The sequence below is a fragment of the Lipomyces doorenjongii genome (assembly GCF_038497915.1).
Source record: "Lipomyces doorenjongii strain NRRL Y-27504 unplaced genomic scaffold V1508scaffold_19, whole genome shotgun sequence".
In the NCBI taxonomy this organism is placed as follows: domain Eukaryota; kingdom Fungi; phylum Ascomycota; class Lipomycetes; order Lipomycetales; family Lipomycetaceae; genus Lipomyces; species Lipomyces doorenjongii.
Genome location: NW_027118086.1, coordinates 225,348 through 244,182, shown reverse-complemented (window position 1 = coordinate 244,182; position 18,835 = coordinate 225,348). Strand labels below are relative to the sequence as shown.

Sequence of the window (18,835 nt, the reverse complement as noted above, 5' to 3'; positions counted from 1 at the left end):
CGCTATGGACTTATTGGGGATAAAAATATAAGTGACAGTTATTAAACAACGGCAAGATGTTTACGTTTACGCCACTATTGGGGGCCGCCTCCTCGATGCCCACGACACTGGCCTCGCAGTCTTTACTCACGTTCGATCAGAATGTTCGAGTCCTGATTGACGTGGGCTGGAATGACAAGTTTGATTTGAATCTGATATCAGAATTGGAGCGGTAGATATAATCTTTTCGATTTTCTTCTTCTACGGCTAATAAAATCCGATACAGGATTACTCCCACACTTGATCTCATCCTGCTGACGCATGCTACGATCTCGCATCTGGGGGCATATGTCTATGCGTGCAAGCGATTTCCGGGATTCGATGCTATTCCTGTGTATGCCACTTTACCAGTTATCAATATGGGCCGCATGGCCACAATTGATGCCTATTCTACAGCCTGGTTCACTGCCCCCGCCATACTGGCATCGTCCGCATCCCCACAAGAAGAACCAATCCAGCCATCAGATATCGACACTATATTCGACAAAATCCATGCGTTGAAGTATTCGCAACAATTAACACTTACTGCAAAACTGAGTTCTTTAAGGCTCACTGCGCACAATGCTGGTCATACTCTAGGTGGCACTCTGTGGAGACTACATTATGGACAAGAAGACATCATATATGCCGTGGACTGGAACCACGCTGTCGAACGACATTTGAATTCCTCAGCACTACTCACAGCACCGGAACAACTTTCACGGCCCACAGCTTTGATTTGCGGGGCTCGAGCAGGCTCAGGTATCCGGCGACGCGAAGATTTACTTTTATCAGCGATACTGCGTGGTGTAGAGAGAGGTGGCAGTGTGTTCATGCCAACATCTACCAGTTCACGCGCGTTAGAGTTATGTCATCTACTTGATTCGATATGGGTGGAGCGCAAATACACTATTCCGCTCATGTTCGTGTCGCGTGCTGGAACTCGAACTATTGCATATGCGCGATCTATGTTGGAGTGGATGTCCCCCGCGATTGTTCGCGAGTGGGAGGAGAAAGGAACATCACCTTTCGTATTTAAGAGCCTCAAGATCGTGACATCAGAGGACGAGGTTCGGGATGTAAAGGGCCCAAAGGTTGTACTGGCGAGCGGACAAGGCTTAGAGTGGGGTGTCAGTCGAGAAGTGTTCGCAAGGCTGTCAGACGATCCGAACAATATTGCTATATTTACCCAAGACGCAGATTGTGAATCATTTGCCGGCGAGATCTTGATGTTATGGAAAGCTGCTACAGAAGGGACTATGACTGATGATGGAGGCGCTAGTGGGCCGAAATTTTCCCGAATCGACTTGCAACAGCAGCTGGAGATACGGAAATGCCTGCCATTACAAGGAGAGGAGCTTGAAACCTACTTAGCTGAAGAGAAGGCGCGAAAAAATCTGGCAGATCGACAAACTGCAATGGATTTGAAGAATAGAAATATACTTGACCAACCTGATTCCGAAAGCGAAATTTCCGAGTCTGAAGATGAACACGAAGATGAAGATGGAGAAGATGTGGAAGCGGACAAGTCAGAACTGGGAATTTTTTCTCTTATGCAGGATAACGATGTGTACGATTTTGATGTTCGAGGAGCTAAGTCGTTGAAACACAAAATGTTTCCATATGTTCCGCGAAGAATAAGACGGGATCCATACGGCGATGTAATTAGAGTCGAAGATTATGTCCGTGCAGAGGAGCGTGAGGAGGGAGTCACCAGCGACTCAACTGAGAATGTTCAAGGAGCAAATGGAACCATCGGAAAGAAGCGCAAGTGGACCGACGAAGACGAGAAAAGTACGGTTATCCCCAGTAAGACAATGCTTGAATACGTTAATATTGAGATTCGCTGCGAGATTACATTTATAGAGTATGAAGGTCTCGCGGACGCTCGCTCGATGCAGATGATCGTTCCTCAGATCCAGGCTAGAAAGCTGATATTGATTTCGGACACTATTGATCGGGCCGATACTTTAGCAGAATTATTGCGTGATGCTGGAATGCAGGATATCTACATTCCGTTGTCAGGGCAATCTGTTAATGCCAGCATGGATGCGAATGCCTACGTCGTGACATTGAGCGACGACCTAGCTCATCGGCTTAATTGGCAAGACACAGTCTCAGGCGAGTACAAAGTTGCCCAGCTGAAGGGCAAGCTGATAATGAAGGATTCGTCGGATGCGTCATCACCAGGACCACAACAGATAGGGTCACCGCAGCCTCACTTGAAGGAGGTAACTCTGGGTCGTCTCGCAACACGTAGAGATCTCGCGATTGCGTCGACGCAGACAAAACCTCTATTTGTCGGTGATATCCGGTTAGCTGAGCTAAGACGTCGATTAATGGCTGAAGGCCACCATGCTGAATTTAGAGGTGAAGGTGTTTTGCTATGTGATGGGCATGTTTCGGTGCGAAAACTAGAGAACAGCAATGTGTTAATTGAGGGAGGAGTAGGTATTAAATTCTATGAGATACGGAAGATTGTGGATTCCTTTTTGGCTCGGATTGTGTAGATTATTGCCATAGACTTATGTAAAGAGTTTGATTGTAATTATGAGGTAGGCGGAAGATCTACTGTATGTAGATGCAGTCCAGTGTACATTAGCGATTGGGTTCGAACACAGGTCCGCCCTATTGGCGACGACGTCATCGTCCTTCATCGTAGTCCATCACAGTGAAGTTCCTACAAACCTCTGGAAGCGCGAAATATACCGGTAGGCAAAACGATCACAATAGTCAATGGATAGGCTTTGCTAATCTCTCCATATTCAGTATCTATTATTGTAGTTTTGTAACTTGTTCCTGCAGCTAAGGAAGTTTCGCTTAATTCCTATCTTAAATAGTCAAGTGTGGCGTTTGCACAGCGCCTGGGGTTTTAAGTGCAGTTTAAACTTCGCACTTCGAGCATTACGATGGGATATCTACAGCAGCGTCAGCGGCGCCGCAAGGCTGATCGTTAGTTTGCAAGCCTACAAGTTCAAACTTCCGCATTCTTACGCAGAAATTATTTAAAAATCACAATATTTTCTGCCATTGATGCGCAATATGGCTTCGGTCCCTCAGCCCGCCGTCGCGAGAGATCAGCAGCATGCACATTCGCTCGCTGATACAATCCGCAACACCATCCGAAGGCTCTCGTTCGATCTTACAAGTGGCGGTCAACACCCTCACAGCTGCAACCGCACACCGCATCATCACCATGACTTCCACGATCTCGGAAGCGATGGTGTGTACGAGGACGCACTCGACGACGATGACAAGCCAGAATCTCGTGGCATCTCCCATTCAGCCACGGTCCCTGTGACTCGTGCAACAGATAAGGCAGCGGATAGGACACCATCAAAGAATGGCCTGTACTTATCACACGCTGCCACCACATCGCAGCTCTTTGCCGCACCGCCGTTGACGCCTCTAACCTTGGCCGGTTACGGAGAGCGAACAAAGAGTCGGCTTCTGTCACCACAACTAGCGGAGGAAATCCGACATCTTGTACCCTTGCGGCTCCAATTGTACGATACCTGGAGTCTATGCTACAGCTTGGAGCAGCACGGTGTCTCATTGACGACATTATATTCTCTTTCTGTGCCGCCGCGGACGACATCACGACCAGGATACGTACTTATTGTTGAGGACAAATTGGGAGGCATATTCGGAGCCTACTTAAGCGAGAATCCACGCCCGACCAAGAACGGACGGTATTACGGCAATGGCGAATGCTTTCTGTGGAAAAGCCGAATTATCAGTAAAACGCCCAATGCGTCGACGACATCGTTAACATATGCTGGCGGTGATTCAGACACTGCTTCTACAAAATCCGTTAATATTCAATTCAGGGCATTCCCGTATACTGGTATAAATGATTACATGATTCTCTGCGAGCCAGGATTTTTGTCTGTTGGTGGAGGGTGAGACATTTATATCTCTGTCATTACAAGGGAAGGCAATTACTAACCGAATGTTAGAGACGGCAAATACGGTCTGTATTTGGACGACCGATTCGAGAAAGGCATTTCAAACAGTTGCCCGGCATTCGGCAACGAGCCACTGAGCGAATGCGGCATAAAATTTGATATTGTCGGCATTGAAGTCTGGCGGATTTCAAGCGCGTGAAAATGCTCTTGGAACACAAGTGCATTGGTGGAGATTTTACAATGTAGTTTGTTGGTCGCGTGATAGGCAATTGATCGTACATATTTGGGAATTTTGGTATTGCATGTGACAGTCACAGTAAGGTGCCGTAGATATAGATATACACAAAAATATTATATTATGGGCCTGTACTCGACTTTTGGATATTATTGGTATTGGAATGTACTTCCATATGATTTGGATGAATAATTCTATTCGTGGAATTTCTTTTTGTATTTAATATTTTTTGACTTGGATAGTTGCTTGGCATCGGATGTGGAAGATGAAATGTTAGATCGGAGCGACGGGGAATGGCTAATGTATTTTGTCACGATATAAGATATTGTACAGATTGGTAGTTAACTAGAGGGACTTCGTAAACATAAAATTGGGAGCCAACCTTGAAGGCTTGAGGTGTCCACTATCTTAACGCGAACGATGGCGGTTCACTGTGTGACCATTTGTGTCATCGGAGATGCCGAGAAGCTATCGGAGCGTTCCGGCGAGACAAACGGTTTGGGTTTGAATGGGAATTCTAGTAGTCATTCAACGCACCACAAGGCAGGCCATATTAACAGGAAGACACAAATGACGCCATGTGCACCCCCAATGGGAAGACCTATTGTCTCTCGAATAAGGAGCACAAGGTTTGTATTATGTCGGCGTCAATTCCCAGCTGTCGCCGTATGGGATGGTCCACGTTTCTGTTCGAAGCGTCAATCAGAACGACATTCTAGCTCGAAGTCGCCAGCCGAGATATTGGAATTAGCACCATTACCACAGACGTTGAAGCAGCAAGCTGCTGAGGTGGTACACTCTGATTTGCCCTCTGGCACACCTGTGACTGTAAATGGGTGGATTCGCACTATTCGCAAGCATAAGAAACATGCATTTGTTAACATCTCGGACGGATCGTATGACAAAGTATTGCAACTAGTATTTACCGATCCAGAACAAGTAAATGAGTAAGATTTACTGCGTATTATTGTTAGGGGTGAATTTACGTACTAATTATCGTAGTCTAAGCGTCGGCGTCTCGCTTGAAGTCAATGGTACAATCCAACGTAGAAAGAATCTCACCGATCCCTACGAAATTCTGGTCGACAACTACGATGTCATCGGTGGTGTGCCGGAGGAAGAACCATACCCGCTTCAAAACAAGTATTTATCACAAGATTACCTCCGTCGCGAGCTTCCGACTATTCGGTTCAGATCACTGTCAAATGGCGTGACAATGCGGTTCCGGTCTCGTGCCGTTTCCGAACTATCGCGGTATTTTGAGGAAAATGGGTTTATCCAGACGCATCCGCCATTGATTACGTCCTCGGACTGTGAAGGTGCCGGCGAAGTGTTTACTGTCATGTCGGAAAGCTCAGTAGCGCCTTTTTTCGGCAAGAAAGGATATCTTACGGTGTCGACTCAATTGCACCTCGAGGCACTAATGATGGGACTATCCCGTGTCTGGACACTCACACCTGCATTTCGAGCAGAAAAATCGATTACGAGCAGGCACTTGAGTGAGTTTTGGATGTTGGAGGCTGAAGTAGCGTTTGTGAATCAACTGGAGCACATCATGAGTTTGGTTGAAGGACTTCTCAGGACAGCTTTGAGGCGATTAAAGGAGAGCGGTGAATTGGATAGCGTACTGTCCGTTAAAACATTTTTGGAGAAGCAAAAGCTTCAGGATGGGGAGGGTGAAGATAAAGATCAGGAAATCACGCACGCGCAAGTTCTTCAGCGGTGGGATGGAATGCTACGGGATTCCGCTTGGAAGAGGATTACATATAAGCACGCTGTTGACGTGTTGCAACAGGCTGAAAGGGAAGGCAGGGTCAGGTTTGAGACTTCGGCCGGGTATGGCGATAACTTGAAATCAGAGCATGAGAAGTGGCTCGCTTCGCAGTATGCGCATGGCCCGATATTCGTCACACAGTATCCATCGCAATTGAAGCCATTCTACATGCTTCCAACACCAGGATCCAATGGTGAGACTGTTGAATGTTTCGACCTGTTAGTTCCGGATCTAGGCGAGCTCGTTGGTGGAAGTTTGCGAGAATACGACTACAAGAGGCTGAAAGCTACAATTGAGGGGGTCGGTATAGATTCTAGCGAGTTGGAATGGTACGCCGAACTGCGAAAATGGGGTTCCGTTCCTCATGGTGGATTTGGAATAGGTTTTGAGCGACTCATCAGCTATTTGGTCGGCATCTACAATATTCGAGACGTGATCGCGTTCCCACGATGGGTAGGTCATTGTGTCTGCTGAGGTCACAGTAAATAGAATTAGTCCATAGAGTGTTTTGACCATGAATATATAGTTAACATATAACCCCAACATATATACTATTGTACATCATACCAAACTGTTCCATATTAGAGTATATCCCATCAATAAAATTATATCAAATATTAATCCAAGTGCATGCATCCGCGCGAAAGTGTTGAGTATTACATACAATAACTTAGACTACTCGGCTAAGTCAAGTCCCTTGTTTAGCTTTTTCCACTTATATCGACACTGAATTCGAGAACGGATACCGCCCATCTTCTCCGACACAGCGGTCCAATTGATGTCCCCCGATGCATCCCCGAACCGAATGCCGTTTACAACTTCAATAAGCTTGTTTTCCTCATCAGCGCTCCACTTATTCTGTCCCCGGTTTGTGCCGCACTTGACATAATTTCTCCAACGATCTCGGCAATCTTCTGGCATACGGCCAATTAGGCGTCCGATCGTCTTCCACTGCGCACCATGCATTTCAACCATTCTTTTCAATGTGGAATCGTCTTCCGCTGACCATTTCCCACGCAATTCATACGGATGGTATTTTCTTCGCACGTGCTTATATACACTGGCGCGCGTACGGTGGGGTAGGGCACTAGCTACAGCGTCCCAAAAGTTATCTTTCTTTCTTTCGTTAGCCCACACACGCCTGCACAACGCAGCGTAGTCCAGTCCGTGCTCATTCTGGTACTGGGTCATGAATTGCTCTAGAGCATTGATCTCGTCCGCCGTGAATGAACCACCGTTACCGACGGCCAGCGACGGCAGTGACTGCAGCAGCTGATTATCGGGGATCTGACCTGATGCGACTGCTTCAACTGCCGCAGCTGCCTCGTCACTAACGTCCGGGCCCGCTAGACCATTCTTCAAAGTGGCTGGCCGAGGGCGCCGGTCGGTGCCTGGACCACCCTGATTAGCCGCGCCTGAAATTTGACGGGCACTAACGGCAGCAATTGCGGCAGCTGCGGCAGCGGATGCAGCAGCGGCTGCTACTTCGGCCTCTTCACGCGTCAATGTAACCCCCTGCTCGCCAGACGCGGCGGCAGCGAGAGCAAGAGACATAGCAGTGGTATCCCCACTGCGGTATCCCGCTGCTAATTGTTCAAGCATGAGCCCTGACATTCCCGTAATCCCCTGCAATATGCTGTTCTGCACTTGCTGTGCTTCCTGTTGCTCCTGAACCTGCGAAGCTTCCTGTGCTTGCTCCTGAGTGGTCTGTCTCTTTCGAGTCGCTACCGGGCCTGTCGCCGCTTCTTTATTAAGATTTGCCAATACGGGATCCAGAACATGGCCGGCCGGCGCATACGTCACGAATTGCTGTGCGGAGAATTCTTGTGGTGCTGGGGCAGGCCGAACATTGGTCGTAGCTGTAGCAGTCGGCACGTTACCGCGACGACGTCGTTTGGATGAGCGAATGTCTGACTCGCGAGTCGTGTTTGCATTAGTGTTGAACGCCGAGGCGGCGTTAAAATTTCCGATCTTGTCCATTATTCGAGCCTCTGTCTAGCTCATCCAATGTTCGTTGCTCTGATCCGTAAACAATCTGAGTTGTCCACGGTACTATGGGTCGCCGCTCGCAGTTGTGGAAATTTATTTACTTTCGCCACCAGGATTATTCAATGAATCACGCCGTGAAAACTTTCTCCAATTGAACGATCGCGTTACCCAAGTCGCCAGATTTGCAGGTACTGGTTATTCGCACTGGTCAGTCGAATCAGGATGCGATGAGGTCGGGTAAACTCCCTGTTACAATCTGCGATTGTGGGGGTGTGCCGGGTAGTAACGCGGGTGATGCTTCGTGAAAACAACTTTGTGCCAAATTGTAAATGCGTTTATGCCATATTATGTCAACAATTAAATAGGGTAAGGGTAGAGAGCTGAATTGATGACAGGTTGTAGGGACTATTTTGGACTCTTGGGGTTAGGCGTGATACACGTCGGCCAGCTGTTACAACTTTCATAACGAATTGTTGTCAGATAATTTATGAATAAGATCTTTCATTAACTGTCTCGATATTGCCATAACGCTGTACAAATACTGATCAAGGTCGTTCATTTACCGAATTCTTCTGCAATTTCAATCCAATCCACGCATTCTGCCAAATATTAAGTAATTCCTCGACGTTGTTTCGAGACGAAATCTGAATAGGGTCGTAGCACCGCTCCTTGTGCGATCATTTTTTGTGCATGCATGTCGGCGCAAACAGTCCAAGTCTCTTTGGCCTATCACTCATAGTTGGCAACTCCGTGGATAGAAACAATTATATGCGTTGTCGTTATATCAACACAATTTATCCAATCCCACGAATGATAATACTTCTCGAAGCAAAAACTAATCCGAATCCTTTCATTAACCATAACTTGCAATGACAAACCCATACCAATCCAAGAAACACCAACTGAATAATCAACAGGAACAAAGAAAAATAACAATATACAAATAAAGAGCGCGAAATACAACAGGTAAGAAATCACTGTATATACAAAAGAAATCGTAACATAACTCCACAATGCAATCCGTCTAGATATCAAGGCCAACTAAATAATAAAAGTCTTATTCAGTTCCTTTATTGCTCGAATGTCTTCACCCCATGAGACCTTGTCAAATGGAATATCTTGTACTTCCAAGCCATCGCGCGACACTATGGCTCCGATGCCATCGGATCGAAGAGATACAGCAGAAAATGGGCGTTCACCAGTCTGCATGTGCCGTGGGATCTGCTGGTGTGGTAACAATGGCTGATGTGGCTGCTGGGGCAGTGCGTGCAGAGCAGGAAGACCGTTCTCAAGAGGCTTGGACACGAGCGATGGAGCAGGCGAGTTCAATGTCATCTGCGCATGCTGCGCCGGTGGCTGTGGTCTCGGGTGCAGCTGTGACTGGGCAATTGGCGACATTGAGTGCAGAGTGTAGTTAGGCGGTGTGGGTGTGGCCGCCGGCGACGGCGGCCACCCGTACTGCTGGTGAGCAGGTGGCTGCACAATCTGCTGAGGTAGAGGCTGCTGTTGTGTCTGCTGTGAGCGCGCAAGGATTGAGGGTAGTTGGGGAGCTGGCGGCTGCGGGTGTTGGATATGTAGCGAATGCGATTGTGGAGGCGGCGCCTGGTGTATCGGCGCAGGAGGCAGTGGATGCTGGTTGTGGACAGGTAGTTGCATCTGTGGGGGATACTGATGTTGCTGTTGCTGTTGCTGCTGGAGCGCTTGTTGCTGCATCGCATAAGCTGGATGATGAGGTGCCGGACTCATATGCGGAGGTGCAAGTGGCTGCTGATAGGCCGCGGTAGGGTGATGGTGGGCAGTAAAGAGCGACGTCTGTTGTGGTTGCGGTGTCATCGACATCGACATTGCCTCGGCCTCGCCTGACGTCGCGTCAGGGTACATTCCCTTTGGTATTCGGACGAACTTCAGAGCAGGATCGTGTGATGGCTGCATCAGCTCCTGACCGTGGAGTACATGCGAACGAGAATAGTACGAGATGAGATGTAGCTTAAGGTGTGAGGACGTCTGAATCGAGAATGATTGCTTCATAAGGCCGTCTGGCTTATATCGGTATCCATCAGGACCATCGTCACCTCGATCAGAGTCTGATCGTTCTTCGTCGTCGATATCACCCCGTCGAGAAGGCGAAGGAACAAGTGGGCCGCCATACGTGCCGCCGCCGCGCTTGCCCTCCATTTCACGGTAGGTGAGGAACGAGCCCGAAACTCGGGACGCGGACCAGGATTTGCCGTCGGTCCATCGTCGCATGCCAGCTTCTCGCTCATCCCAAACAAAGACTGAGCCAGAACGAATTGCCATGCGCTCCTTTTCTGAGAGTCGTCGCTGGACTCGCGGGAGGACGCCAAGCCTGCACGCCTCAAACAGAATGATTGCGTCGAACGGAGTGCGAACGTGTCCGTAATACGTTTCCATAGTCGTCATCGTCGCGTGCTAGGAACCGCTATGGCTGAAGTCGGAGGGGATAGTACTTAGAGTGTTGTTGTGAGCGAGAGCGAAAAGAAGAAAGAGTAAAAAGAGGAGGGCGGGACGCACGCTGTAGAAAAAGCGGTTTGAGAAGGATTCGAGGGAGGAGAGAGTTGTGTGGCCAAGCCAAGTATAATTCATGTTCCACGTCAGAATTGGGTACGCGCGCGATTTAGGGCGGGCCGGACGATTAGACTCAGTTACAACTCTCTGCAACAACGTCGCGCCCACACACAATCAACCATTCACGCATGCCAAGCCGCCAACCTCGGCTTGCCTTGTTTAGAGTTGCGCCTCCCGTGACCGGCGCTCCGTCTCTTTAATTTACCCGGTGTACCCTGAATCCGGCGGCCGTACCGACAATCTTGACACGCCGTGACTCGCAATAATAATAATACCTGCTACAATCGGATCACACACGCGATAAAAAAATGTTAGGTAAACTCTACTTCCGCATCACAAGTAACAGCATATCTTTCTGTATCGGGTAGCCAACACTGTCCACCTAACTCTGATAGATCGTCTAGTCTTCAATGGTTTATAGTAACGCCGGTTTGCTGCCATTTAAGTCCGGGTGTTCTAAACTGTTCTCTGATCGATAAGCCTAAATAATAGCAGTCGTCATTTCCTGCCCGATACAGCCGCCCGTCCATCGGTCTTTGAACGTTCGTTCCCAATAGCACCCATGGCAGCAACCGATGATAGTATTTTATGTCCCGCTAATATTCTTGTCTTCGGCTGAATGGACTCCCCCACTCTCCTCCAGACTAGAAAGCTCATTAAGAACCAAGAGTAGCTCACAACCAATCCAAGTTGTATGAATTTCGCTCTTTGTTATTAGATGCAACATATAGCCGTGGGTTATAAATATGAACCAGCTGAATTGAATTTGAAGCTGACTATTGTTATCATAACATGTATATTCACTGATCCTGGCATACCCCTGTCGTTATGTCATTACGTGTCGTTACCAGCCCACTTAGGGTTGACTAAGATAGTGCACAAATAGCTCGCGCAGGGGCCATGGCTGGGTGTCTAACCTTACTAGCAACCCCCAAGCAATTAATTTAAAGTTGAATAACTTAACCGTAATTCAACTAAAGTTAACCCTCTGACGTTAACTAGCTGACCCGTCCCCCTATGATTCTCCAATTAGTTTCATCTTTAATTAGCTCCTTCCTGACCTTCTATGGCCAACAAATGTAGACGCAGTTTAACTCGTCCTAGGCATCGTCATCCTTAGGGTTAGGCGATTATCTAATGTCACGCGCAGCTTGCCATACGTTGTCATCCATAGTACTGCATGCAGTGGCATGGCGGTTAGATCTAATCATGTTCCCCGGTGCTTGTGTTCGCAATATCATCCGCTACTATTTGGACGTACCTTCTCAATTGTGTACGTACTAAGCGCTGACCTGATATGTGCCTAGTGGGCAATCCAGACAAAACGATCATGGTGGTTGGTGTATTGGCGATCCACACAGGAGTAGTTGAAAGCGTAAATATTTTCGAAAATGCATGACGATGACGACAGATTGCAGTTTTAGTGCGCGGCATTTGAAGCTCTACTTTGCATCGCGTCGCTACACTCACTAATGAGACCTTTTTTTTTAGCTACACTAGTCAATATATTCGGAAATGCGTTTATTATGTATGGGAGCAGTCACGCAATATCGATCTGGTCTCACATTCCTACCTTAGATCTATAAGTATAGCATAATCTGTACAAAATCTCACGCTAAACGCCAAATGTCGCATTGAAAACCCCGGGACGATAAATCGATATGAGAACAACCGGCGAGTAATTTGTTACGAAAGTGGACATCGGGCTCTTATGACTAAATCGCCCGAATTTGGCGTTTTGACCTCACTATCCATGTTTTTACCACTCAAAAATGCTTGTACTCATGCAACAGTGCCTGATGCAGAGCTCACCAGAGGGATGGTAAGGTTTAGGGTTGATTAATCTCGTCAATGTATGACATTCGTCCTCACTCGTTTACTTAAATGAAATGTACAGCTGTTGGGAAAGGAAATGCCGATAATTTGTGGGATTTTAAGTTTAAGCTATGCCCTCACGAATTCATATGAAATATACTAATTCCGGCAGGGTGAGTGAAAATTGCCCGTCGCATTTTCAAACTTAAAATGCGATATAAGAGGTCAGACCTGACATCGCCACAATTAAACTGAAATTAAGTCATTACGCTGTTGAATTATAAAAAACTGTGCGTCATACTCGTGCTTTATCAGGCTTGCGCGGTCAATAGTACTAAACCGCACTAGCATTAAAGTTAGAGCGCAATATATCGCAAATACGTTTATCATACGCGCGGACTTAAGCTTACACCCGAAGTGTTCACATTAATCGGAGGTCCAGTATAATTAGCACTGATATCGAGAACGATGTCCTGCTATGAAAGCCTACAGACCAAATGTGATGCATACTATCCATAGAAAGTGGATCATCCGAAAAAACAGGACTGCTTGTTAAGTGTTTCGCCAAAGACTTATAATTAAAAAGTTTCGCTGTCATGTAGTTCCCATTGGCTTTGCTCACTTGCACATGCTGTTGTCGCCCCTCAGGAGCTGTTCACCTCCACAGACTATTGCATAGCCATAGGAAGCTTCTCACAACTGCTCACTTTGTTGTGGTCATATAACAAGTACACTCATATAGATACAAAGTACTGCTTGCAATATTTCCTCAAACATTACTTCGTCATGTTCGTAGTACGTACGTCGTGGTTCCCCTCGTCTACCATCGCTTTCATTTCGCAGGTTGTCTGCTTTACTGCGGATCCAATCTTGGCCAAGCCATCTCCTGTGAATTTTTTAACGGGTAATGGCGTGCGGGGACAAATACGCCACCAAGGTGATGTTCCATGGACGGAACACTGAGTGACAGATTAGCTCTCCAAAAAGAATTAGCCATGTCAGTTCCGCAGCGCCAGCTGAATCCGATGCAAGCTCTTCCAATCATACACCGCTCTGCGATTTATTACCATATGAAGAGTTCCAGAGGATGACGCCATTGAACCTTTCATTGCACTATTACTTTCTTCGACCTGTGATACTTTGCTTATATAGAAGTAGTTATTGCAGCGCGGCTGTGGCGGTGAATAGGTCTGATAGGCCCACTTTTGAGTTTGATACTGCCACTTTACACTAGTCCCAAAGAGGAATGAGCCTTCACTCCCATCAATCTCCTTATAATGATTAGGATACCATACGTCGTACGTCAAGTTCCTGACATCAATCGGCCGATCTTTACAGGCGAACTTCCGAAGTAACAATGTAATACGACGGTCCCCAAGCCGGACACATATATACGGATACACAGAGAGATAGCATGAAAACCGGAAAGCTTATATGTAATAATTACATCGATTAGCTGGCCGATATATATTCCGCGTTGGCTGCCTTATTTTCAATTCGCGCGTCATCAATTTATTGAAGCGTCAATGTCATTGCGCACCCTGTAAACTAATGCCATTAAGCTTAATGGATACTGAATTCTGTGAATCACATGTATGCTAACGAAGCATTTTGTGTTCTAATTCCGCAGGTTCAGAATTACGTCATGTGCGTTGGCAATAATACGGATACTAGACTGAATGCTGCAGCAATTTCGAAATGGCTTCATGGCGAAACAGTTTGGTCGCCTGTTCTCTCCCGTTCATAATTCATTTCTGTAAGCTTCCATTGATGAATCCTACGTGTCCATTTCGTTCGGAAGGAGTCAGAAGGGCTGTCGCATATAAGGTTATTTGGCCAAGACACGCATGGACCACTACATATCGGCAAAGCTACGTTCCTGGCTCAGCCGAAGGTGAATGCCTCGAATTGGCCACCATGGCCCGCCGCACTTTTCTGCGATCTTTAATCGTTTCAGGCTGCAAAATCGACGATTTCCACAGTCAGAAGTTAAATGATACAAGAGCGTGACCGTCCTACCCTCCCCGCTGCAGACTGACTAAGAGCACAAATTGTCAGGCAAAGGACTTTCATCAGTGCAGCCTCGGGACTGTAGGGCAACTCAAATTAAGTGAGGCAATAATAATAGTTTCCTTATGCGCGAAATATATGAGGTCAGACTTTTAAACTTAATCACTGACGCATACTTTTGCGTTAATCGAAAGTTGGACGGCGCGGAATGTACTGGCCGATAATGAGCCGCAGTTCTGCCAGTTGCGTTCGGAAAAGCGATTGCTAGCGTCAGGACATCGGAAAAGCAATTCTCCGGGCAATCTCAGGAAAAAAACGAGTTCACTGTTTAGACAAGCAGTAATTGGAGTAGCAAAGCAACTTGTGTGATTTGCAAAGCGATAAAGCCCGCCATCGACACATATACTGAAACCAAGATGGATCTCCATGTCTTAATTCTGCATCACCAAACCCAGCTATTTTCTAATTGCGTCTAGCCGGGCGAATAAATTAGTATCTCCGAGAGTCCAACTAGGGGATATACGTCACATCACCCAGTTTCTAATGCGCAGAATTATAAATGACTATCTTAGTCCAAATAATTGGTCGACCACTGTGTGGGCAAGGTAGGGGCCATAATACGCCGGATTCACAATTGCGCGTTACAGGTAAACATCCGTTGAACAAATGCTCCATGAATCAAAATCGATGACCCATCCTGGATAATCATGCTCCACCCGTCAGCGCATCTGCCAACTATGTCACGGTGCCGCAGATTCCAATATCCGTATCTACACAGATTAATCGCAATTAAACCGCAGTATTCATATTCGAGCTGTATTGTTCTAAGCGCACACGACTTTTAGTAATACATGCGGATAATAGCATACTTCGGGGAAGTTTCGAGAAGGGGTAGAATTACCACTCGGACGTTCACCTGACCCCACCTATGATAAATAGTACAGCCTCACTAACAAACGCAATCACAGGTCACGAAATTGTATCAAGCAGGGTGCAGTGTGCAGGGGCTGATTGGCTATGAAATGCAACGTTCTTCTGAGATCTGCACCTTGCCTGAAACAGTTAAGTGCGTGTCAAAATTAACGCTGACTAAGTATGCTGTTTGTCTAGCCGAATTCAGTTACGGGGTTAGGGTGCAAATTCACATTACAGCGCATGATTTCACTCGTACCCATCGTACCCACCAATTTTCGGCCCTGACATCTCGAATAAACATGCCAAGCTTTCCATGCCCGCTAAGTTGCATGAATCGCCGCCCAAAGCCTAAATTAAATTCCGCATTAATTCGCGCGTTGTATGCCCGTAATAGACTAATTTTATCATGTGCATCCTGTTGATGACACTGACTGGAATGAGCACCGTATTTCTGACATCTGTCCGTCGGTGCTGAAGGACGACTGCCCGGGATGTGTCCGCATTCAATCGGCCCAGGGAGACGCAGTCAGATGCCAAATCTGTAGCGATTACTGCTTCTGGGAGGATTTGGAGGAGGAGAATTTGACCACGGCGTCAAAATCGGGGTGCCTTCTCTTATATGTCAGTTAGAAGTCGAATGCGGCTGACAGCGGGCCGACCGAACCAATGTTTGTGATCGTGAACCGTTACTGTCATTCAAATACATCCCTCATATCGCATTCTTACCCGGCAGAGGTGTTTCTTGACAGACACAGCGGCCTTGGCAATTGTGCGCCTGGTCCATTATTGCAGCCTGGTGCGGAACCAAAACCAAATTGCCAATGCTCCAGCAATTTCACTTAGGGCAATCCTACGCGGACTCAAGTGCCGCACTACTGCACATCTTGCATGGCGACTGGGTTCGTGCGGAAGAGGCAAAGTGCTTGTTTCGCCTCCATCAATCGCTAATAATATCTGACATAATTCTCTCTAGAGCTGCACCCAGCATATGTCAGCTTGAAAGCAGGCAGTGCCTGGTCACAGCCAATAGAGGACACTGTGAATACCAATCCCTATCGCACTTTATGATTATCTATGTGTATGTGCTTCATACCGCGCAAAGCTTTCGGGGCATAAATTTACTGTGGGCCATTTGTTGGGGAATTCGGGAGCTGAAGTTGCGAATGCCTGCTGCCTAACTTATGCCCCATCGCGTTTAAGCCGTAACTCGAGTAAATTCTCCGGCAGCTAGGATGTAGCAGTGGCAATCGAATCGAGGTTAATAAGCTGCCAAGCATCGCCGTGCATGAGTGTGGAATATTGAATCACTAGCCAAGCTTCTTTGTCGGATTACACTAATTATCGATCGTCGCGACTCTAGCCCCGCAGTCTCTATCCAACGGATTACTGCTATTGCTGACTGCCATCGGCATACCAAAATAAGCAAAATTACAAGCGACAGTTTATGCATTTCAATTATATATTATATATATTATACAATATATGTTTCGCCGGTCCACCATAGTAGCAACTAGAGGTCCTCATTAAGCTCATAAGCTTATCGGCAAAGCTGCATGTTTGCCGCAGTAAGGTTTTGTGCATGTGCATGGGTTTCTCAATTTCTCCCACAACCATTAGGAGTTATCCTGCTTTCTTGGCGTCTTAGGCTTCTGGTTCCCCGAAGTCAACGTTTCCCTTACCCTGCATTGCCTTCGCGACTTTACCCGCGTAGCCGAAAGTCCGAATAGCCGTGTTTAAGATTAGAGTTCTTCATTTCAAATGTACCACATCCCGTTCACTTCTCGCCATGGAATACGAACGAGTTAGTTCACAATAATAAAATCACATTAATCAAGTACTACGCACATTCTACTTTCCATTGGTCTTTTACCGGCATTGACGTCCTTATAACTGTCATTGTGCAATACAAACTTCTCGCAAGCTTCCTCACCAGCTATGATGTTCCCATTTCAGCGATAATAGCGATTGGCGATTGTATAACTACTGTGTGTCCCGGCGCGATAAGGATCGATAAGAACTGTTACATGCTGACTAACTCTTCACGAGATCTATTATTTTGCCATGGAGGAATGTGTTTGCGAAAAACCAAATTTGCTTAGATGTCGTTTGCATGACGTATTCCCCACAAGGATATTGCACTAGCCCTTCTCCGCAACTACTTCATCTGCCATAACACAAAGAAGTTAAAGATCTGTAGGTTGCAGTGTGAAATACCGTACATGAATGGAAGAAGAAGAGCACTTATTCAGCCATAGACAGAGGCACTGCCCGTTCAGTCAGGTTGCACTCAGTTGCATTCTTGTCAATCTCCAAGTTATGCAATTAAAGGCTGTCAAGACGGCACTTAACTTCAATCAGCCTGTCGCATCTCCATTGCAAAAATCCCCTAATCCAAGCACTTCGTCTAAGTGGCGAACTCTCGTAGACCTGTCACGAGCAACGAGGACTTCGGAAGGCCAGTCAAAATCTAGCCCTGTGTTTCGTAACCTGCGGGATGCAATTATTCTGTGATTGACCTCGCCAGCCTCGACTTGAGCAGCCTTGGAGGTCCAATCCGTGTCTGCAACTTCTCGCGACGGAGCGTCTGCAAAATTCAACCCTAATATACCGTCTATCTCCTCCCTCTTTTCAGCCCAAGTCTTCCTATCAGCTTCGCCGTTGTCGTCGTCGACAACATCATGCTCAGGAGTTCTCGAAAGAAAGTCGGTATCTGTCTCAGAAACGTCCCGGAGCTCTTGCAACTTTGATGAGATCTTGCGTCGTTTCAAGTCGTGACTTGCTGGCTGGGCCGCGACTTCGCGACGATAACGTTTCAGTCGTTCCAAAATCTCTGAATATGATCGCCCAGGGAATAGAATTTCGGCCAGCCGTTGGTGGACCACATTAATTTGGCCTATTCTGTCGGCATTCCTCTTTCCGTTAACAAACCGCTCGAGAATATTCAGCGACGATATCTCCTCCGCGCTCCATTCTTGTCCGTCGTCCTTATTCTTCACGTGTTTTCGATGTCTCCGTTGTTTTCCAGTCTGCTTATTATTCACATATGTAGGATCCTTAATATGAGAGCCGGCTGACGGAACCCCAGCGGTAGTAATCCTCGCTCTGGAGGCTAAGGTCGATGCTACAAATGAGCCAGGTGTCCAACGCTTCAGACCCGCATCTTCGAATATTTGTAGTTCGCGAATATTGTTTTGCTTTGCGGGCATTATAGCCGTCGCACATTAGCCCCAAAAGTCAGGCTTGTAGGGAATTTATCGTGGGCAGAGAAGAGAGTGATTGAGGGGTGTTTGCTTCGTGCGGCTTTGATTGTCTTGTTGTATCTCCCAGAGTGTACTCCATGTTCAGAAGACCGTCTCAGGCTTCTCGATTATTTTAATCATAGAAAGAAACAAGCCCGATGTTTAGTTATCAAGAGGTTGTGGATAATTCAAAGTATTAAATCGCATCGAAGAGTTATATTTTTCGTGTACGTTAATGCTTACAAATTATAATATGCGAGCGCTACGTCCCTCGGCGTTCAATGTTTGTTACCATAAGCAACTCCGCATCAGATTAAATATCAGTCTGTTCGGCACAAAGTTGTCA

The 18,835-nt window shown here is 46.9% G+C and overlaps 6 protein-coding genes across 6 annotated transcripts; 3 read left to right on the top strand and 3 right to left on the bottom strand.

The window, feature by feature from the left end:
• Positions 1-56: 56 nt before the first annotated feature.
• On the top strand, positions 57-2,528 carry V1508DRAFT_432177 (beta-lactamase-like protein; the record flags this gene model as incomplete). The annotated part of the gene is made up of 2 exons (XM_066941947.1): positions 57-211; positions 266-2,528. 2 exons carry the CDS (start codon positions 57-59, stop codon positions 2,526-2,528), a joined length of 2,418 nt encoding a protein of 805 aa, XP_066796350.1.
• A 456-nt stretch (positions 2,529-2,984) lies between these two features.
• Positions 2,985-4,514, top strand: V1508DRAFT_385386 (TLD-domain-containing protein). The gene is made up of 2 exons (XM_066937797.1): positions 2,985-3,920; positions 3,978-4,514. The coding sequence occupies exons 1-2, from the start codon at positions 3,052-3,054 to the stop codon at positions 4,123-4,125; spliced, it is 1,017 nt and encodes a 338-aa protein (XP_066796349.1). The 5' UTR covers positions 2,985-3,051; the 3' UTR covers positions 4,126-4,514.
• A 217-nt stretch (positions 4,515-4,731) lies between these two features.
• Positions 4,732-6,409, top strand: V1508DRAFT_353542 (uncharacterized protein; the record flags this gene model as incomplete). Its single annotated transcript, XM_066936883.1, has 2 exons — positions 4,732-5,108; positions 5,164-6,409. The coding sequence occupies 2 exons, from the start codon at positions 4,732-4,734 to the stop codon at positions 6,407-6,409; spliced, it is 1,623 nt and encodes a 540-aa protein (XP_066796348.1).
• A 1-nt stretch (position 6,410) lies between these two features.
• V1508DRAFT_416109 (uncharacterized protein) lies at positions 6,411-8,192 on the bottom strand. Its single transcript, XM_066940166.1, has one exon. The coding sequence runs from the start codon at positions 7,913-7,915 to the stop codon at positions 6,611-6,613; it is 1,305 nt and encodes a 434-aa protein (XP_066796347.1). The 5' UTR covers positions 7,916-8,192; the 3' UTR covers positions 6,411-6,610.
• A 689-nt stretch (positions 8,193-8,881) lies between these two features.
• On the bottom strand, positions 8,882-10,435 carry V1508DRAFT_94547 (Gti1/Pac2 family-domain-containing protein). The gene has a single exon (XM_066943116.1). The coding sequence runs from the start codon at positions 10,343-10,345 to the stop codon at positions 8,966-8,968; it is 1,380 nt and encodes a 459-aa protein (XP_066796346.1). The 5' UTR covers positions 10,346-10,435; the 3' UTR covers positions 8,882-8,965.
• A 7,041-nt stretch (positions 10,436-17,476) lies between these two features.
• V1508DRAFT_94428 (uncharacterized protein) lies at positions 17,477-18,824 on the bottom strand. The gene has a single exon (XM_066943115.1). The coding sequence runs from the start codon at positions 18,454-18,456 to the stop codon at positions 17,605-17,607; it is 852 nt and encodes a 283-aa protein (XP_066796345.1). The 5' UTR covers positions 18,457-18,824; the 3' UTR covers positions 17,477-17,604.
• Positions 18,825-18,835: the final 11 nt, after the last annotated feature.